At 42.2% G+C, this 20800-nt stretch overlaps 1 protein-coding gene across 2 annotated transcripts; it reads left to right on the top strand.

Moving 5' to 3' along the window:
- The first annotated feature begins 2746 nt into the window (after positions 1–2746).
- On the top strand, positions 2747–11456 carry LOC117460574 (killer cell lectin-like receptor subfamily B member 1B allele C). 2 transcript variants are annotated; one of them, XM_034102098.2, is made up of 7 exons: positions 2747–2882; positions 3733–3795; positions 6605–6700; positions 7714–7863; positions 7949–8112; positions 9058–9161; positions 10750–11456. In XM_034102098.2, the coding sequence occupies exons 1-7, from the start codon at positions 2810–2812 to the stop codon at positions 10880–10882; spliced, it is 783 nt and encodes a 260-aa protein (XP_033957989.2). In that variant the 5' UTR covers positions 2747–2809; the 3' UTR covers positions 10883–11456. The 2 variants fall into 2 exon arrangements, with proteins under 2 accessions (XP_033957989.2, XP_033957988.2); XM_034102097.2 differs by having other exon boundaries at positions 7525–7863.
- The last annotated feature ends 9344 nt before the right edge of the window (positions 11457–20800 follow it).

Here is a 20800-nt window from a genome sequence, read left to right as displayed (position 1 = left end):
AAATCAGGCATATCTTGCCTCAAAACGATGCAGAGAAACTAGTCCATGCATTTGTTACTTCTAGGCTGGATTATTGTAACTCTTTATTATCAGGGAGTACCAAGAAGTCAGTCAAGTCGCTTCAGCTGATTCAAAATGCTGCGGCTCGTGTACTAACCAGAGTTAGGAAAAGGGACCACATTACTCCTGTTCTGGCTGCCTTACACTGGCTCCCTATAGAACACAGGATAGCATTTAAAATTATTCTTCTCGCCTACAAAGCCCTTAATGGGCAGGCGCCATCTTACCTTAAAGAACTCATTATACCCTACTGCCCTACTAGGGCATTGCTTTCCAAGAATGCAGGATTGTTGGTTGTTCCTAGAGTCTCTAAAAGTACAATGGGAGCCAGAGCCTTTTCTTATCAAGCTCCACATTTGTGGAATCAGCTTCCAGTTTGTGTTCGGGCGGCAGACACCCTATCCGTTTTTAAGAGTGAGCTTAAGACCTTACTTTTTGATAAAGCTTATAGTTAGGGCTGATTAGATGCAGCCCCTAGTTTTGCTGATATAGGCTTAGTTTGTCGGGGGACATCTTACTTCTTCCTTCTCTCTGTCTGGGGCTGTGGTCCTGGATCATCGGTCCTGGATGGATATCTTCGTGGATTAATCTTCCTATTATACACACATGCATTTCCAAACATTTGGACTACCTATGTTGCAAATATATTATCTTTTCAATTTACACACGGCATCTATTGCACGTCTGTCCGTCCTGGGAGAGGGATCCCTCCTCTGTTGCTCTCCCTGAGGTTTCTCCCATGTTCCCTTTAAACTGGGTTTTCTCCGGAAGTTTTTCCTTGTACGATGTGAGGGTCTAAGGACAGAGGGTGTTGTATTGTCATACTGATATTCTGTACACACTGTGAAGACCACTGAGACAAATGTAACATTTGTGATATTGGGCTATATAAATAAACATTGATTGATTGATTAAATACAACGCCTGTTGGTGAGGTATGGGGATGCTCTTTTTCCAATTGATCGCAAAGCCTAATTTGGTTAGGTGTGTGATCAATTGTGCTGTGCAAAGCATTGCCTGTTCTCTGGACCCGGCCATGACTATGAGGTCGTCTAGGTAAAATAAAACTCATGCCGTGGGCGCGCAGCGGTTGAAGCGCAGTGGCCACACATTTGCTGAACGTGCGTGGGGATAGGGAGTAGCCGAACGGTAGTCTGTTGTACTCGTAGGCTATCCCCTGAAAAGCAAAACGCAGATACTTTCTGTTCTCCGGAGCAATTTCCAGTTGAAAGTATGCATATTTTAAGTCAATGGTGGGGAACCAATCGCCCGGTTGCACAAGCCCCATTAACTGTTTTATGGTTTCCTGCAGGAAATGTGGCAATTCAGGCAGCGCAGATCTAGACTAGGTCTGAATCCGAGTGCGAGTGCTGGGCAAGAGTCGGATGACTCCTACCTCGCCTCCTACCCCGCCTCCATCCACGGATCACCGTATGGTTCTCCCCTCCCTCCTCTCATCCGGACGGAGGAGACAGAGTGAATCCGAGTGCGAGTGGCGGGCAAGAGTCGGACGACTCCTACCTCGCCTCCATCCACGGATCACCGTATGGTTCTCCCCTCCCTCCTCTCATCCGGACGGAGGAGACAGAGTCGGAGCCGGTTGCCAGCCTGACAACAGAACATACGGTCCCCTTCTCCGCCAACACAGCTCTGCCAGCGATAAGTGGCATCCTAGGGGAACTCCCGGACATTATCCGAAAGGCATCCGCCTGCAGAAATCTCCGCGTTCCCCTAGCTCAGGAGAGTTGTCCTCCGGGGTGAGCGTCCCCAGGGGCAGCAGCGCTCGCAACGCCCGCAGCATCTGCAGCGCGACCAGCCACGGCCGCCTATTTTTAGCAGAGCCCAGCGCCGAGACACTTCTGGGACACTTCTAGCCGTAACGCGTCTGGTGGAATAGCACCCATTGACTAGAGTAGCCGCGTTCGCTGTGAATGCAGCAGCGCTTTCGTAACGCGGCCGTGCCGTAACGCGGTGCAGATGGACCCGGTGGAATCTAGCGGTCTCCCTTCGGCGGCCGCGCGGGCTCCGTCCTGGTCTGCTCCGCGAGAGCCTCAGAGGAAGCAGAGCCGTAGATTCTGACGTTTTGGGGGGGAATTGTGTGACGAAAGAAATACAAATATTTGGAAATCCAACTGTGTGTATATGTCATCAGTCTGTTTCTCACATATCCCCCGCACCGTGTAGCCGGCTGCCTCTAACCTGTCGGTTAGTAGCCAGCAGGGCTCGCTGCAGAAGCCTGCTGTTTTTAACCTATGGGTTAATAAACAGCAGAGCTCGCTATTTAAGCCGGCTGCCTCTAAACTATGGAATGCCGTTTAAGCTACAATTAAATAAATAAATACAAAAATAATTAAATAAATACACATATATGTATATATATATATATATATATATATATATATAAATATGCCTATGAAATAAATAAATAAGGTTATGAAATTCATTCTGAAATAAATAAATAAGGCAATAAATATATATAAATGTACCTTTTTAAATACACATTTATTTATTTCAGGGGACCTTTAGTTCATAATACCACATTTATTTCTAAGGTCCATGTTCAGTCACGTCAAGCGATGCAAATGAACTTCTCGACCAAAAGCAGAAGTGGTTAATGTGAAGGCTGAGAGATAGACTTCAACAGAAGAGAGGAAACAACCAGTTCTCCTATTGCGAAGTCCAGAGGTTTAATTAGAGCAACACTTCTCCATCTACGAGTCAGAGAGGGCTCAACAGAGCGGCTGGAGTGATGGCGGAGGGAGAGGAGGAGGTGAACTACGCTTCGGTTGTGTTCAAAGCCGGCAACAATCCTCCACCTGCGGGTAAGTTTAGTTATTTAACAACTTTCACTTCCTGCTGATGATTTTGAAACAGAGCCTCTTTGTTAATGTGATCAATGCAATGTTGAATATCAATCCAAAGTAAGTTGCTGTTTTTAATGACCTTTAATTTAACTGTGAAACCAGACACATGAAAAATAATTTACCTTTTCTTTTTAGAGAAATTGTTAAAAGGCTGTTTTTGTATTTGTTTAGTGTGGGTGAAGAATAGATTTTTAGCTAACCCAGCACATTTGCATTGATGTTTTTCAAATCACAATGTTGAGTATAAACTTTTCACTACAAATGAACCAAGAAAACTCACCATCGCAGTCGTGCATCTAGGTTTTAATAATATGAGTTTTCTTGGTTCATCAATGCACATTTTTGTTAGAAATAAGCCTTGGTTGTTCATGTATCCTACGTTGAGAACACACTTTTAAATCTAGAGTAATTTGACCTTTGAACGCCGCATCCTACTTCAGTTTAACTTCAATTAATATTTCTTTAACTCTTTAAAAGATTCAAACTGATAGTTCACACTGGAGATATATCATCACGAACACATCTATTTAAACCAGTGAGGAAATTGCGAAGTGAGCTAGTTATGTGTTGAGAGTTTCCCGTATCATGTTGCTTCCCTTTTGAAACGGCATGACACAATACCTGAAGACAATCTCATCATTTTGAATGTCCCCACTTTAATGCACTTTGAGGAAAAAACTGTGAATTTTTGCATCATCGTACTGTTAGGCAATTGTTCTGCTACATCAAACAATGAAAACAGCCTTTTAAAGTCCTTCTAATTTATTCACTAAAACCCTGAGCTTGTGCATTTCCTTTGTCCTTTCAGAAAAGAGAGGGGAGGAAACTGTGTACGGTGAGGTGAAGGTGCAGAACGAAACAAAGAGCGAGGGTAAGATGTATTAAAAAAAGCATTCAGGTGTTACTGCAACTGGGAGTACCACTGCTACCACTACTTTACCATTACTATCATTAAAAGGGAACAAGTTCACAACTGTTCTAAAGTTTATATCTGTAGTGCTTTGTCAGTAACCCTAGCACTCTAACAAAGCCGTAACATATTGGGAGTGTGCAGTGTGACAAATGTCATTCTGGTCTTATGAAGAAATGATGGTGGAAAGCTGCACTGTCTTTTCTCCCGTTTGTTTTTGACATATCAAAAACAGTTTATGATCGTAGTATGCACAAGTCTTTATGTCAATTCAGTGACTTGAAGTTACAAAAGAGTACTTGTCAAACCATGACCTTTTACCAGTGTATTCTGGCCCTTTAGTAAAACTACTGATTCCATGCTGTAAAATTATCCTTTACAAGTAGAAGTACAGCTTTGAAAATGTTACCTGAGTAAAAGTAAGTAAGTATAAAAAGCCAATTGTACTTAAAAACATCTTCTGCAGTCTAAAAACTCATCTCTTTCGACTCCACTTCGAGCGATAGAACTATTAACAAAGCACGTATATACTAATAAAGGACTGGCTTATCTAAAGCCAGTTGAAATGTTCAGCTCTATGAAACCTGATGTGCTTTATGATTCTGTTTTCTTCAAGGTTGTGTCTTCTTTGTCGAATGAACTTATTGAAAGTCGCTTTGGACAAAAGCGTCAGCTAAATGCAATGTAATGTAATGTTAAAATAATCAATGTACATGACACAAAAAAGTTCCAAATTAAAGAAAAAACACCCAAAAAGAATTAGATCACATTTACGTAAATGTGTGCAGTGTGACGTTTAGATACTACTGGGACCCCAAAGCAGAGACTGACAAAAAATAAAGTTTCAAAAAGTTTAATAAACAAGAGCCGCGTTCACACTGCGGTACTTTTCCCACAAAGGTTCATGCGAACTCCTTAGGTCGCATGAACTAAGTACAGATCGCGTTCACACCAGAAAAAGTCCCTGGGGGAGGATTAGGCAAATTAAGCCGCTGACGTCACTTCTTCTTCTTCTGCTTTGGGTTTACTGGCAAGCCGCAAACCACCCAAAGTCCCCGGCCGGAAGTCCCCGGAGTTGGGGAAGGCTTCAGTAGAAGCTGCTGGGAGTCCCAGCAGCTTCTACTGAAGCCTTCCGAGTAAATCGCCAGAACGCCGACACCTCCTCATCTCCACCGCTCCCACGTTTTATTTTGTGTTGCCATAAGTTATTCTCTCTGCGTTTCTGCGCTGGGCTAATGCTAATAATGCTAATGCGAGGATAATAAAATGGCGGCTTCACAAAACTTTTTGGGAGTTTTACGGGGCGTGGTTTGCAATTCGCCCAGCCAATCAGGAATATAGCTCTTTTCTCAAAAAAGAGCCGCTCGAAAGTCCCTGCTCTCGAGCAGGGACTTTCGAGGGGATAAAAAGGTTCGCATGAACTACTTTTAGTACCGGCTCTTTTTGGTGTGAACGCGACCATGAACTAAGTTCGCATCAACCTTTGTGGGAAAAGTACCGCAGTGTGAACGCGGCTAAGGTAATCCAAGGCAGGTACTGACGACCGGGAGCTTGGCTGGCCGTAGTAAACCAAAAACAAAGCTGCGGGAAAACGTTTCCGACCAAAACTCAAAAAGAACTCCTTAACCAACTACAACAGACTCCAGGCTGCAGAAAGGCACTCCGGACCGCGGGACAGCATGAAAAATACTCTGGCAGAGAAGTGAGGTGAGGGCCAGGCTCTTAAAGAGCAGGTAATCAAGTGAGTGGGGACAGGTGTGCCTCATCTGCAGCCAGGAGAAACCAGCCACGCCCCCCTGTCACACACCAGCCCTGCAGAGACAGAAAGACAGAGTAGTGAGGGGTAAAAGGAGCACACAACAAGTTAAATACAAAAACAACAAAAGCCCCATGCAAAACATAAAATGCAGATTCCAATTCAGTTTCTTCATTATCTAGTTTTTCAGATCGTCCATCTGTTCATATTTATAACAACACATTATATATTTTAAATAATAATGCGTCTGGATTATTAACTTACTATAAATGTAGTGGAGTGAGATTTATGATACCTTTGAATTGTAGTTGAGTTAAATCATACAGTGGCATGACAAGAAAATACTCAAGTAAAGTAAAGTACCTCAAATTTGCACTTAAGTACAGTTTGATTAAATGTATTCAGTAACATTCTACCACTGCCTTTTACTAAACTCTATCAAGTGGTTTTGTTGCTTTTTACGGGTTTTTTATCTGCAACATTATTAACGTGTTAAAAACTGTGAATTAATCTGTGACTAAATATGAGGTTCGTTTTTAGGAAATCTCTTGCGAACGGTTAATTTGAAATTGAACTTTTGAGATTTAACACTTTTAGCAAAGTACATGAAGCAGTTTCTCAAAACACAACTCTTTAAGTCGGCCCTTTAACAACAGTCAGGTGCCTGTTTAAATATGTGAACAATCTTTCGCTGTCCATATCACTCCTCTTGTTCATTCAGGCCATTTCTCATACGATGTAAGTGATAGGCGACCAAATGCACTCCTTTGTTCTGAACTGTATTCCAAAGTTTGACTGATTAATATAAGGTTCAAGCATCTGAGTTAGTCAAATCAACTTGGTATCCTTTCCTGTCTTTTACCTTTTACTCTCATAAAAAAAGATCCATCTGCATTTACCATACTGTAAACTGTCCGAGTTGAAAAGTGACACATATCTGTACTAAGGAGAAGTAACTCTGAAAGGTACCAATCTTCATCTGGAAAGTTAATGTGATTAATTTGTGTTGTTTAGACTCAGCAGGGCGTCGGCGCTTTCAGCACTTGGCTTGTTGTTTGGGGATTCTCTGTGTCATTCTGCTGGGTGGCATCATCGGAGTCTGCGTCTACCGTAAGTACACAAAACAGGAAGTGCATTATCTCACACTGAGACATGAGACAAACCGTAAAGAATAGTAGCAGCTGTTTTACCTGTTACTCCATTTGATACCAGTCATGTACATGCCACAGTATGACAGTGTAGAAAGTATTATTATGAGCGTCTTCCTCTTACAGAGTCGTGCAATGCTGACGCATCTGTGTAGAACGACAAGGAGGTAGCATCCATTAATGTATTGTGCTTGTTTTCCCAAAGCAACATTATCAATCAAGAAGCCGTTCATGTGGATGAATACATGAATTACTTTGAGACTTTCCTCTACTGTACATACCTGCAGGCTCCATTAGTGGGAAATACAGACAAGTAGGCACACACATAATTAAAAGATGAGTCAAGACATATTCTATATTTCTCTTGTTCTTAACTAATCACATGATCAGACCCAAACGACAATGAAAGTCTATCTAATGTCAATCTATTTACACATGTCATGTGTCTTTCATGTTACTGAGCCTCTGTGAAGTTCTGAGTTCATCCCACGCTCTCGACCCACCAGCGCTTGCTATTTCACAAAATGTGTGGCTTGAAGACTTCCCCATTCCACTCCTCTCTTAGTAATGTTGACATCAAACCACAGTGACGAGCAGTTTCAGGCAATGTGAAATATAAATGGGTCTGAGGATTGGAGAAGTCAGAACACTTTGAGACGGACTGAGACATTTTTAGTTTGAGTCTAAAGACCGGAAAACCTAAAGTGAGACTGACAGGAAAAAGCTTACAAAACAAAATCGCAATATAACCTTGATTATAAAAGAAGCTCATTTCTCATTTTGCAGTTGCTCCATTATTTAATGAGAGTGATTCAAACCGGTTTAAAGAAAACTCAACTCTTCTGGTGAACAACACAAAACTCAACTTAGAAAATGCAAACTTGACGAGGGACATCAAGAATCTGAAGGACCAGTTGGGTAACCTGACACAAGCCTATAATGTCTCAGAGAGCAACAACAAAAACCTGTCTGCAGGAGTCCAGGAGCTGACAACACGAATCCAGGAGCTGGAGACCGAGAAGAAGAACTTGAAACAGCAAATACAAAACCTGACAACAAACCGGAATGAGCTCAACGTCAGTCGAGCTCAGTGGAGCATCGATTCCTACTGCTTAGGAAACACCGGTATGTTCAGATCCTATATATTAGGTCATCATTACAATGTTTTGAAAAGGCAGTCATGATGTTGATTCTTTGGACTCTGTTTCAGATGAAAAGTGTAAACCTTGTCAGAAGGGCTGGTTACTCACTGAGCCCAGCTGCTATGCGTATCATGACCCTCCTTTTTTTGGTTGGAAAACCTGGGAAGAAGCTCGAGAAGACTGCAAAGGAAATAATTCAGATCTGGCTGTTGCACATGATTCAGTGGAAAAGGTAAATCCATTCATATGACGCAATTAGGAAAGCAAATATTGTCGAGACGAAAGTCAATATGTAATTATATCTGTGAAAAACTGACTAATAGAAAATTATGTGTTTTCATTTAGATTATTATTATTATTATTATTATTATTATAGTATTGTTCAATTCCAGGAGAGGGTATTTGTTTATTTTGGATAACGTGGGCTACTTTTCAGAAGCGAGCTGTAGGGAAAATATGAATGCCGCTTCCGGCAACACGGCTTCAAAAGGGGTGTAGTTTGTGATGGCCGGTCTCTTGTTCTCAAAGCCACGGAGAGAGAACCAGGCGACAGTGTGTGTGAGGCTCCGGAGACGCCGTTGGTATGTTTATTGTGTTTATGTACTTGATCTGTTGCCGCACTTTGCGAGAGTGCTGTTGCGCAATCAGCTGGTTTTTTTACGCAGCGCGTTTCTGTGCAATTTAGACGGCGCAGGTGGTCAGATGAGGTGTTCTCTGGTGCTTGTTTCCAAGTGGAGATAAACACTCTTATTAATTCATTTAAGTTACTGATGTGGTTTTAAAGTAACAAGTTATCCTTTTTAATTAAAACATAGTTTGTGGTGCTAGTATTGTTATTATTGAGAATGCAGTGAGACCTGCAAAATGTTTGTAATTTGTGTAGCATGTGAGCTAACTTTTGTTTGTACTTTGTGTTTGAAGGTTTTCAACCTGATCAATTGTTGGAGCTGTCTTGATTAAATAAAGACAAAAAGAACGAATTTGAGTTGTCCAAAGCGTCCTCTGTTGCCCTCCAGCCTATCAAGTCAGGCTAAATCACTGGTACAGGCCAAAAACCTGAAGGACTTGACAATTGTGTTTTGTGTAGGTTTGAACACACGTTGGGTCTTTAGGTCATTATGTGTTTATTACACAGTTTAATGTTTAAATACCTGACAACTCTCTCTCTGTCTTCCAGGAAACAATCAAGGAAAAAAGCATTGGATATAACGGATACTGGATTGGTCTGAGAGTTGAAGATGGGAAATGGAAGTGGGTGGATGGAAGTGATCTGACTGATAGGCAAGAGAGACGTTACTAAACACTTTGAATAATAACATCCAGGGGCGCCGCCAGGGATTTTGGGGGTATGAAAAGATATCACATTGGGCCCCACCACCAGGCACAGGCCACGCCAACCAAGCACAATACTCTAACCACACCTCCAGAACCCAACTGACTCATTCATGCTTTAAATAACCTGTACAGGCTTGCATCTATCTTGTAGTCCAATACTATCCGCACAATATTTACTGACACTGTGCAGACATGCCACATTCTGCTGCAGTAGAATTCACTATTTGATATAACACTAACATTCCTGACAATAGATCTCAATAGTCATCTTTTATGGTGTCCATGCCTTTTTAATAACATTTTTGAATGGAACATTCATAAATCAAATAAATATAACTTAAAAATACATGACCTCTTAAATTAAAATAAAGTGAACATTAACACTAATATTATTTTTTATAAAATGCTATAACAAAAAAAACAACATAAGCAGCAGATTTTTTAATTAAATATACCAACTACAAAATAAGCGGGTATTAAAGTGTAAACGGACAACAAAACGGAAATGGAAATGAAAAGGCCTGATGGTGGTGCTGAATCAGAGCCTATTACCTGTTCTCAGTATTTTTCTCATCATGCATCTTGTGTGTAGTGATCCAATATCGTTACCATAGCCTTGCCCTTTAATAGTTATCACGAGCCCTGGCTCAGCCTTACTCACCAAGAGCCCAGCGCCTAGCCTTCTTACAGGCAAAGTCACTGATCACGTCCTTGAAGTCCAGCTTTCTAGCCAACTGGCTTTCAATGGACAGCATGGCAAGACTGCAAAGCCTTATGGGGGGACAGGGCTGCGGAGCCTAGAGATGGATCTGTTGGTCCTGACACCAGGGGGAGGGACAACTGATTTAGTATGAATAGCTGCTAAAAATGTACCTGCATTTATTAAATGTCAGCTAAAAGAGGAGTGCAATGAAAAACCTCAGCATTTTCTGTGAAGATAGTAACAGTACTTAATGTCAACAAAACATTCCAATTATTATTTACAATGGACTAAGCTTAGCTAACACACTAATTTCCACCACTCATGGACCACACCCACCTCTTCTTTTGAAAAACTGGGTGACATACTGTCGCCCTTTAGTCCCCCTCTCTTGTCTTTCTCTCCTTTCTTTTCTTTCTTGAAAGCCTGACTTTGTTAGTCGTTGAGACATTGTACACACGTAAGTACTCACATCCCTGCTCACATGCTCTCACTCTCTGCTAGAAAGTGCTGGTGTCGCACAGCGTTTGGAGACAGGACCAAACCATTACATGCAAATAGAGGGGGGTGTACAGAGGCTTTGGATAATTAACTTTCGGAAGAAAAAAAGTTAAATGAATCGTAAGTTTAGCGAGTACATCATCAATATGACGTTATATTAATGTTAATTATTGATGATTGATGAAAGGTTACTTAAACCTGTGTTATTGTTCTAAACATGTTTGGGGCCCCTGTCAGTCACGAGCCCTTAGAATCGTCCTAACTTTTCACCCCCTTACGGCGCCCCTGATAACATCTATCAGCCTTTATCTAAACATCATGTTCTCTCGTCAGCTCCTGGATAGCAGCTCCTGATCCTGTTGACGGTCGCTGTGCAGTGTTTTACAAGGGCAAAAACACATGGTTATCAGTGAGCTGTGATAAACCACGACAATGGATCTGCCAGAAGAAGGCTCTCTCTGTTTAAACAGAGCAGTCATACTAAGAAGGTTACTGGAAACTCTTTGAGAAAAAGATGAATTGTGAATAAAAACAAATTGCAAACAAAAATATAAAACAGAAAAAGGTTAAAAAACAGTAATTCCAGAAACGTTTCTCAAACTCGATAAAAACAATAAAACACAAAAGTTAACTCATAATGTGGATTATTGTAAAATCGATGTGCTTTTAGTTTGACTTAATTTCTATGGAGCTTGCTAAATTAATGCAAATATGTATTTCTTTAACATGTTATGGTGTTTTTATTAGATATGGATGGTTAAAATAGTTAAACTGTTCAGTGTGAATAATGTTATTCTGTTGTGTTAGAGATGCAACGCTTAAACTCTGCAGATTATTGCAAAAACTATGGACCATTTTATTGTATTGCTTCTACCGGCCAGCAGAGGGCGCTGCATCACTTGTTCTCAATACAAAGTTCCAGAGTCTGTTTAATAACTATTTTTCTGTTTATGGATGATTTGTATCCATCTGTATTTGTGTCTGTGAGCAATGTCTTGTTTTACTCTGTTGGCACCAGTGAATAAATGTGCTGCCACACATTGTTGTTTTTGTGTTTCTCTTGAAATCATCAGTGCTTTAATCAAGTCTGGAGAAACAATCTTATTCATGGGGCGACCATTTGGATGGAAATAAGATAGAAGGAGATCAGGCCTCAATATTCAGTCACTCTGTCAACATCAGCACCAGCAGAGTTTCAGAGAGGGACAGGAAGTGGAGGTGGATTGGCCAAAAAAGTGCAAACACTAAGTAAGATGTATGCATGATGATAAGATGTGATACTAGTGTTTAAACTCATCAATGCTGCTCAGTTCCTCCAACCCTTATGTTGTGTTCAGGTCTCCTTTGACCATTTTCAAGTTAATTATATAATAACTACCTCTAGTTTTTATCAGAACAAGGATTCATGATATCCTCCACAACAGCTATATGAACACTACCAAACTGATTTTGACAATTGTAGCCAAGTCTGTAGGCAGAGACGTGCACACATAGACTCTAGGTAGTGCTTGAGCACCTGCCCGTTTTGCCCTCTGGACAGCAATGTGCCCTTTTGAAAGTTCATTTTTTTTTTTTTTACAGTGTACTGTATGTGGCTCATGGTAACATCGATCAATTCTGGATTAAAAGCTTCTAATATATACAACAATGCCCCAAATGCGCGTTGTAATTTTTTCAGACATCCCCACACGTGCCCCGCGGCACTCCCGTACGTGCCCTGGCTGCAGCCCCTCCCTTGAGTAGCATGAAGCTGCAGCGTCGGAGACAACAGTTACAGGACCGCACTTGTAGAACCGCACACACAGGTCCCGCGTCACGGCGGCACGTGACGGAGCACGTTCACATGCAGGACAGTTCCGGTGCAGACCTCCACTCTCAGGACACCTCCACTGTCAGTACAGGAAGTGACGATTCTGACGCGTTTTTTTCCCGCCCACCGAAGGACTCGTTTGATGGAAGTTTTCAAATCACAATGGAGACTCATCACGGAGGTGATGAGTCCGCCCACCGTGCACTTTGGGTCGGCCTTGGTCAAGCCCTTTTGACCCCTCCCAGCCTGGTTCTCGTAAAAGTGTTTCGCTCAAATGACACCATGGAGGAATGTAACGGGAGTTGACAGGGGACTCTGCCCTCCTCAGGAGTGCTTTTTTTCACTTTTCCCCGGTTTTATTATTTTTTAGGTTATTTCACCCAGTTTCTACCGGGGACATTGCCCGGTCTCGGGTGTCCCCCCACGGCCTGTGTCCAGCCCCCCCCCCCCCAGCCCCCACACTCATCCATATATTAACGGATTTTGACAATTTGTGTTGCATTTTTCTCCTCTCACTGATCGAATGGCAAACGCGACCCACTGTCGGAGGGCCTCCGCGCCGGCCGATATGAAGCGTGACCAAGACTCACCGTCCAGGGGTCCCCCGGGTCCCGCAGCGGGGTGGAGGTTCCCAGCTGGAACCTCCCCAGCTCCGCCGCGGTGCACCCGGCAAACACGGTTGTTTCTCGAACCTTCCACTGTTGTCTAGTGGGTGTAACTAAAATACAAGATGTCGTATTTATATATAAATAAATAAATATATATCTATATAGATAATAAGTGTCAGTGCTATTTTACGTTGTATTAGCGTGCATTTCCTGTTCGGAAAGTGGTGCTGTACTGAGAGTAAACAATACAAGGTGTCCCTATTTGTATATATATCTATATATACTTTATGTATATAATAAGTGTCAGTACGATTTTATTTTGTATTTGCGTGCATTTCCTGCTCTGAAAGTGGCGCTGCGGCTGTACTGATAGTAACTACAAGGTGTCCGTATATATCTATCTATATATATATATATATATATACATATGTATATATTAAGTGTCACGATCCGATTTTATTTTGTATTTGCGTGCATTTCCTGTTTGGAAAGTGGAACGGTACTGATAGTGGTGATTTTATTTTGGAATTCTTAGCGTGTACTTCCTGTACTGACAGTGGAACTGTCCTGAGAGTGGAGGTCTGCAGGCAGACCCCTCTCAAAGCATTACCAAAAGCATTAGCTTCATTAGCATATTTGATCATTTGATTAATGAAACTAGCGTGATTTTGGCAAGCCCAACTAGGTGTCATAGTTGAGTAATTGAATCACTAATTACAGTAAGAGTGTGAGTAATGTGAATCATGTTTTTTTTTAAGTTAACAACTATTCTGTTGTATTGAACAGCCATACAAGCAACAAGTGCTAAATGTAATCTGTTAGCCTATGATGACTCGCTGCAAAACCAACTGTTAACGATTTTGTTTATTTATTAATGAAACTATGTTATGGTTATGTTATTTGACAGAGGCTTTTATCCAAAGTGACTCACAAAAAACATAAAATAACCATAATTAACATTAGAATTTCAATACAAATAGTTACATAGTCAAGTTACATTACTTATTACAATTTAACAGGGTAATTACTCATCTGTAACCTAAAAAGTAAACTTCCCAACCCTAATGATTAATTATAGTCAGCTAATTAATTAAACTTCAACGGATGACAAAAGCATGTCAATATGCACTACATTAAATCAGCAGTAGCCTAAGTTCTGTCTTCAGTGTAAATGCTTCTTTAATAGTCATTGTATTACAATTTGAATTCATTGTAAATAATCTTTACTGTGCTGACTGCCTGTTTATCAGACAGTGTCATCATTTTGACATGTTTTGTAATATTGCATGAGGTGTTTTAGTCAGTTATTGTTGAGATTAGTAATGCATATCAATTGTGCACCAATGCCTTAGCCTATGCAATACTTTAGATGACGTCTTGTTCTTATTGTTTCAAAGGCATGGCCAAAGGTTTGCCTTCTGGACTCTGGAGGCCAGAAGCTTGCTGGAGGGAACCCTTCAGCCAATATTCAGAGTGCCACGACAGGTTATCTCCCTCGAGAGGGAACAGCAGACCCGCCTCGCCCCCAGAGAAGAGACAGCAGATCCCGCCTCGCCCCCAGTGAAGAAACAGCAGACCCCGCCTCGCCCCCAGAGAAGAGACAGCAGACCCCGCCTCGCCCCCAGAGAAGAGACAGCAGACCCGCCTCGCCCCCAGAGAAGAGACAGCAGATCCCGCCTCGCCCCCAGTGAAGAAACAGCAGACCCCGCCTCGCCCCCAGTGAAGAGACAGCAGATCCCGCCTCGCCCCCAGTGAAGAAACAGCAGACCCCGCCTCGCCCCCAGAGAAGAGACAGCAGATCCCGCCTCGCCCCCAGTGAAGAAACGGCAGACCCCGCCTCGCCCCCAGAGAAGAGACAGCAGACCCCGCCTCGCCCCCAGTGAAGAAACGGCAGACCCCGCCTCGCCCCCAGTGAAGAGACAGCAGACCCGCCTCGCCCCCAGTGAAGAAACGGCAGACCCCGCCTCGCCCCCAGAGAAGAGACAGCAGACCCCGCCTCGCCCCCAGTGAAGAGACAGCAGACCCCGCCTCGCCCCCAGTGAAGAAACGGCAGACCCCGCCTCGCCCCCAGAGAAGAGACAGCAGACCCCGCCTCGCCCCCAGAGAAGAAACGGCAGACCCCGCAATAAAAATAAATAAAAATGTATTCTGAACTGAAATGCCTCTCGGTCAAACTGCTTGTTTATCTTTTGCAGGCTGGTGCATGAACACACGAACAGTTGTTTTTCAGTAATTAGCACCTCTTCGAAGACACCTTTGATTTATTAATAATAATAATGAAACGAGAATTATGATACTGTAGAAGGAACAGTGTTTAACAGTGTTGTTTTCTTTTGAAGAATAATGAAACGAGAATTATAAACATACCCAAAACTAAATTAACAGTGTTGTTTAATATACATATAAAAGACATAAAAGACTATATTTTTGAAATTCTCAACTAAATTAACAGAATATATATATAAACATTCATGTGAACGTGCGTTGACCGTCACGTGCCGCTGTCACGCGAACCCCGTCACGTGCTCCGTCACGTGACGCAGGACCTGTGTGTGCGGTCGTGACGCGGGACCTGTGTGTGTGGTTCTGTAACGGAGCGTCCACACTACAGCTTCAAAAAAAGCTTGGAGCTGGGCGTGTCTGGAGCTTGGGGATTTTATTCAAGCAACACGACCAACAACCAATCACATGAATCTCCCGCCCCCGACATACAAAGCAAAAAACCCCGGGGATTTTATGGGAGCAATATATATATAAACTCCCCAAACAGGCGAAAACCTACCAGTTTCCCCCACTGTCTCTGCCACCTCCCTCCATGCCTGGTTCCTCCGGTTTGTATCCCGGTAGGTGAAGAGGGTCTGGTCATACAAAACCGGGTGATTTGCTACGGCGATAGTTAGTTTCTCCTCCGACTTTTTTTGAAATATAGAAATGAACGGCGGAATATCTCTCCCAGCTTAGACGCGGTTTGATTGGCTACGGCTTCAGCTGTCAGATTTTCAGAAACGGGATTTGATTGGCTGGCACTGGCTACTCCGGCGGAGACGGACCGCTCTGCTACCCACAATTCAGTTCGGCGAAAAAGCGAGGCAACGTGACGTCACCTGGGAGAGATATCCCGCCGTTCATTTCTATATTTCAAAAAAAGTTGGAGGAGAAACTAACTATCGCCGTAGCAAATCACCCGGTGGGGGGGAGGGTAGCTTCAGATTGGACTCCCCTAAATCATTTAGAATAATAAAAATAAATGTTAAAATAATAATTTTTTTGATAATAAATCAGTAAAATCAGGCAGAAATAAGAATTATTAGAAATAAGAATTAAATAACATAACCCTAACCTAACCCTAACGGTACGTCCACACAGCAGCTTTTCAAAAATCTTGAAAATCTTGGAGCTGGGCGTGTCTGACAGCTTGGGGATTTTTTGCGAGCAATGCGACCAACAACCAATCACATGAATCTCCCGCCCCCGACATACAAAGCAAAAAACCCCGGGGATTTTATGCGAGCAATATATATATATAAAACTCCCCAAACAGGCGAGACGTACCATAACCCTAAAACCGAAATAAAGTAACCAAAAACCGAAAAGAAATTAACAAAATCCGCCATTATCTGACAAATTCTTTGCGCACAATTTCGGAGCTAACAATTTCGGAGCGCACAATTTCGGAGCGCACAATTTCGGCGCGACCGCCACGACGACTCAGAAGGTGCCCTTTTTTTTTCTCTTGAGCACCTGCCCCTATACATGTCTGTGCACGCCACTGTCTGTAGGTCTCTACAGACTTATAATAGTCAGGAGAAACAATCTTATTCACGATGATGTAACATGTTTTGAAATGAACCAAAAGTAAATCAATATTTAGTCACTAGCAGAGTTCCAGAGAGAGACAGGAAGAGGCATTGAGAGCATTTTGGTGACTAAACATATGTTTTTGGGGCCTAGAAATCCAATGGAAATTTTGTTGGGAAATCCAATATGTTGGACGTGTGACTCTATTAAAACCCGGTGAAAGGGCCGCACGTTCTCAAGTTCCGGTTGAAACTATTTGGGAAGTATCAACATGACATTAGAACAGGGGATTACAAAGATGCCACCTCCACCTCGAAGCAGAAGTCTACTGAACCGTCACATCAGAGACGCTCTCATCAGGACTGCAGCAGGACTTTGTTCAGGACCAAAGGAAACATAATCCAGGATATGGGTAATTACAGAATATTCCAGAGTTTGTGTGTGTGTGTGTGTGTGTGTGTGTGTGTGTGTGTGTGTGTGTGTGTGTGTGTGTGTGTGTGTGTGTGTGTGTGTGTGTGTGTGTGTGTGTGTGTGTGTGTGTGTGTGTGTGTGTGTGTGTGTGTGTGTGTGTGTGTGTGTGTGTGTGTGTTGTGTGTGTGTGTGTGTGTGTGTGTGTGTGTGTGTGTGTGTGTGTGTGTGTGTGTGTGTTGTGTGTGTGTGTGTGTGTGTGTGTGTGTGTGTGTGTGTGTGTGTGTGTGTGTGTGTGTGTGTGTGTGTGTGTGTGTGTGTGTGTGTGTGTGTGTTTTGTGTGTGTGTGTGTGTGTGTGTGTGTGTGTGTGTGTGTGTGTGTGTGTGTGTGTGTGATGTGTGTGTGTGTGTGTGTGTGTGTGTGTGTGTGTGTGTGTGTGTGTGTGTGTGTGTGTGTGTGTGTGTGTGTGTGTGTGTGTGTGTGTGTCTAAGATACATCCTATGATATGTTTTCTTTGCCTTTACCAACATGGTTTGCTATGTATGACTATATATGTGTAAATTGCTTCCGAGGCTAGACCACTCCTTAGCAGCTAATTCTTTTAAATATCCAAATTCATATAAGATTGAATCTTCAAAATGATAATAGATCATCTCTGCTGAACACAGAGACATCATGTTTAATATATTTGGGGATTTTTTTAGAGTGAATTAAGGAAGAAGCTTGTAGTTATCAATATGTTAACCACACATGATGAACTATTGCACTAAATACTAAATGTGCTCCATCTTCAACAATAACATGTACAAATGTTTTATTTATAAGATTTCAGTTTGTCTAATTGGTCTTTAATCTCGTTTTAAAAAGTCAGCACGATACACTTCTCCGTGTGTTTATTAGTTCTGCTTTCCTGCTCTGATTGTTTGCGTGACGGCAACTGATTGTACATCGTTGAGTTTGATTATAAACTCCCTCCTTTAGTGAAGTGGTTCCTCATGCGTGCTGAACATAATGGGAGGGAAGCTGCATATCTGATGAAACAGTATGTGTTTATCTTCCAGAGGAAATCACAGAAGAAGCTGACTATGTGAATGTACCAAAAGGCCCTGCGGATGAAAAGGCACCGCGTCCAGGTGAGCTGTGAACACAAGCAAACATGAGATTTATTCAACAGTCATATTATTTCAATAAAATAGTGATGAAGGTTAAACATGTGAATATTAAATCAGCTCTTTTTATTTTATATTAACTGTTAATTCATGTTCAGTTACGTTACTCAGTCCAGAGGCCGCTATTATTCAATGCATTTTCCACCAATAGCAGTGAGTTTGCTGATAGCCATTATACAATCCATCTTTTGTCCAATGGTTTTTGAAGTTTGATCATATTGGGAGTGATATATAGATATAGATAGATAGATTGATAGATAGATAGATAGATAGATTGATTGATTGATTGATTGATTGATTGATTGATTGATTGATTGATTGATTGATACAGATAGATAGATACAGTAGGATCCCAATATGGGAAATGTTTACGTTGCAGCAGCATACAAAACAAGGCAATATACATAAGACAAATTAAGACACAATAAATAAACAGTCCAAAATATTTCGGAAAAATAAAATAGCATTAAAAAGTTAAAAAGTGAAATGCACACAATGTCTACAATATCTTGTTTTTCGTTACTGCCCCTATTTGATTCCAATTTTTTTTTTATTACAATTCTATTTCTACGATTTCAACCATATTCAATGTAAATACTCCTATATATATATATATTTTTTTTAATGTTATTATAGGTTTCTTAAAATAGTTTTCTATCTGTGTTTTAAATGTTTCTTTTCTTTTTATGTATGTTTATGTTTGAAACACAACACCAAGTACAATTCCTCGTATGTGTTAACCCAGGGGTTCCCAAACTTTGCCATGACAAGGACCCCCATATAGCATTATCCTCTGGCGGGGACCCCCCGTTGCAATTTTTGTTTTAAATGATGAGTACATTATGATGGAAAATATGACAAATTAATCATACAGCTTAATACATTTTCTCAATATATATTTGTATTCATAATTAAAAAAAAAAATTGTATTTATCTTTTGTTTGTCATTCATTACATTATTAATAATAATAATAATAATAACTGATATTTCTATAGCGCCTTTCAAGGGACCCAAGGTCGCTTTACAGGAATAGGGCGAGCACACACAAAACAAAGGTCAGACAGACAAAACAACAGATCGATTTAAGGGCCGAAAGCCTTGATGAACAGATGGGACTTGAGGGCCTTTTGAAGGCGTCCAGTGTGGGGATGTTGCGAATCTCTGCAGGGAGAGCGTTCCAGAGGGTGGGGGCTGCCACGCTGAAGGCTCTGTCCCCGAAGGTTCTCAGTTTGGTGCGGGGGGTGGTGAGCAGGCCAGAGTCTGAAGACCGCAGGTTCCGGGGTGGGGCATGTGGGTGGAGGATGTCCGATAGGTACTGGGGGGCAAGGGCATGGAGGGACTTGTAGGTCAGGAGGAGGACTTTGTAGGTGATGCAGGACTTGACCGGCAACCAGTGGAGGTGGATGAGGGTGGGAGTGATGTGCTGCCACGGCTTTGTGTGTGTGAGGACCCGAGCTGCACAGTTTTGGACATACTGGAGCCTGTCCTGGGTTTTGTTGGGAACCCCGAACAGGACACCATTGCAGTAGTCCAAGCGAGTGGTGACAAATGCATGCACCAGGGTCTCGGCAACCGACTCCGAGAGTGACGGTCGGAGTCTGGCAATGTTCCGCAGGTGGTAGAAAGCCGATTTGGTCACTGATTTGACATGGGAATGGAAGGAAAGGGTGGAGTCGAGGATCACACCCAGGTTGCGGGCTTCAGGAGATGGGGAGATGGAGCAGCCGTCGACCTCAAGGACGAAGTCACCAACCTTCTGGAGCAGGGCCTTGGGTGCCACAACCATGAGCTCTGTTTTACCGCTGTTCAGCTTCAGATAGTTTGAGGACATCCATGTCTTGATGTCATGCAGGCAGTTGATGAGAGACTGAGGGGGGAGCTGGGAGGATGGAGTGGTGCTGAGATACAGTTGGGTATCATCAGCGTAGCAGTGGAAGTTGAGTCCATGATGTCGGATGATCTGGCCGGGGGGGAGCATGTAAATGGTGAACAGGAGGGGGCCAAGTACAGAGCCCTGGGGTACACCGTGGTGGACTGGGGCCGGGGGTGAGTTTGAGCCACTGATGGAGACAAACTTTCCTGTTGTGGAGGTAGGATGTCAACCAGGACAGCGCTGTGCCAGTGACACCCAGGAGGTATACTTAATAATAATAATAATAATGTCTTGTTTTTCAATACTGGACATAATTTATTACAATTCTATTTCTGCGATCTCAACCATATTCAATGTAAATACTGCTATAGCAGTTTTACATTGAATATATGTATTTTAGTTTTTAAAAAATAAAAATGTATGTTATTATATTTTTCTTAAAATAGTTTTCTATCTGTGTTTTATTTGTATTTTAATGTATGTACCACAACACCAAGTCAAATTCCCCCTATGTTAACCTACCTGGTAATAAACCAGTTTCTGATTCTGATAAACTTCATAAAAACACATTATGTATTTATTTTTCAGACGACACCAAAAAAGGATCTGCACCAGAAGGCACCGTGGATCCAAAGGCATCCCCTCCAGGTGCATGAGCAATACATTTCACTATTTAATACTGTTAACACGTTTAAAACAAACAAAAGGTAAAACAG

This window comes from Pseudochaenichthys georgianus, chromosome 16 (assembly GCF_902827115.2).
Source record: "Pseudochaenichthys georgianus chromosome 16, fPseGeo1.2, whole genome shotgun sequence".
Lineage (NCBI taxonomy): Eukaryota > Metazoa > Chordata > Actinopteri > Perciformes > Channichthyidae > Pseudochaenichthys > Pseudochaenichthys georgianus.
The sequence above is the reverse complement of the archived record's forward strand: the minus strand, read 5'-3'. Positions and strand labels throughout refer to the sequence as shown.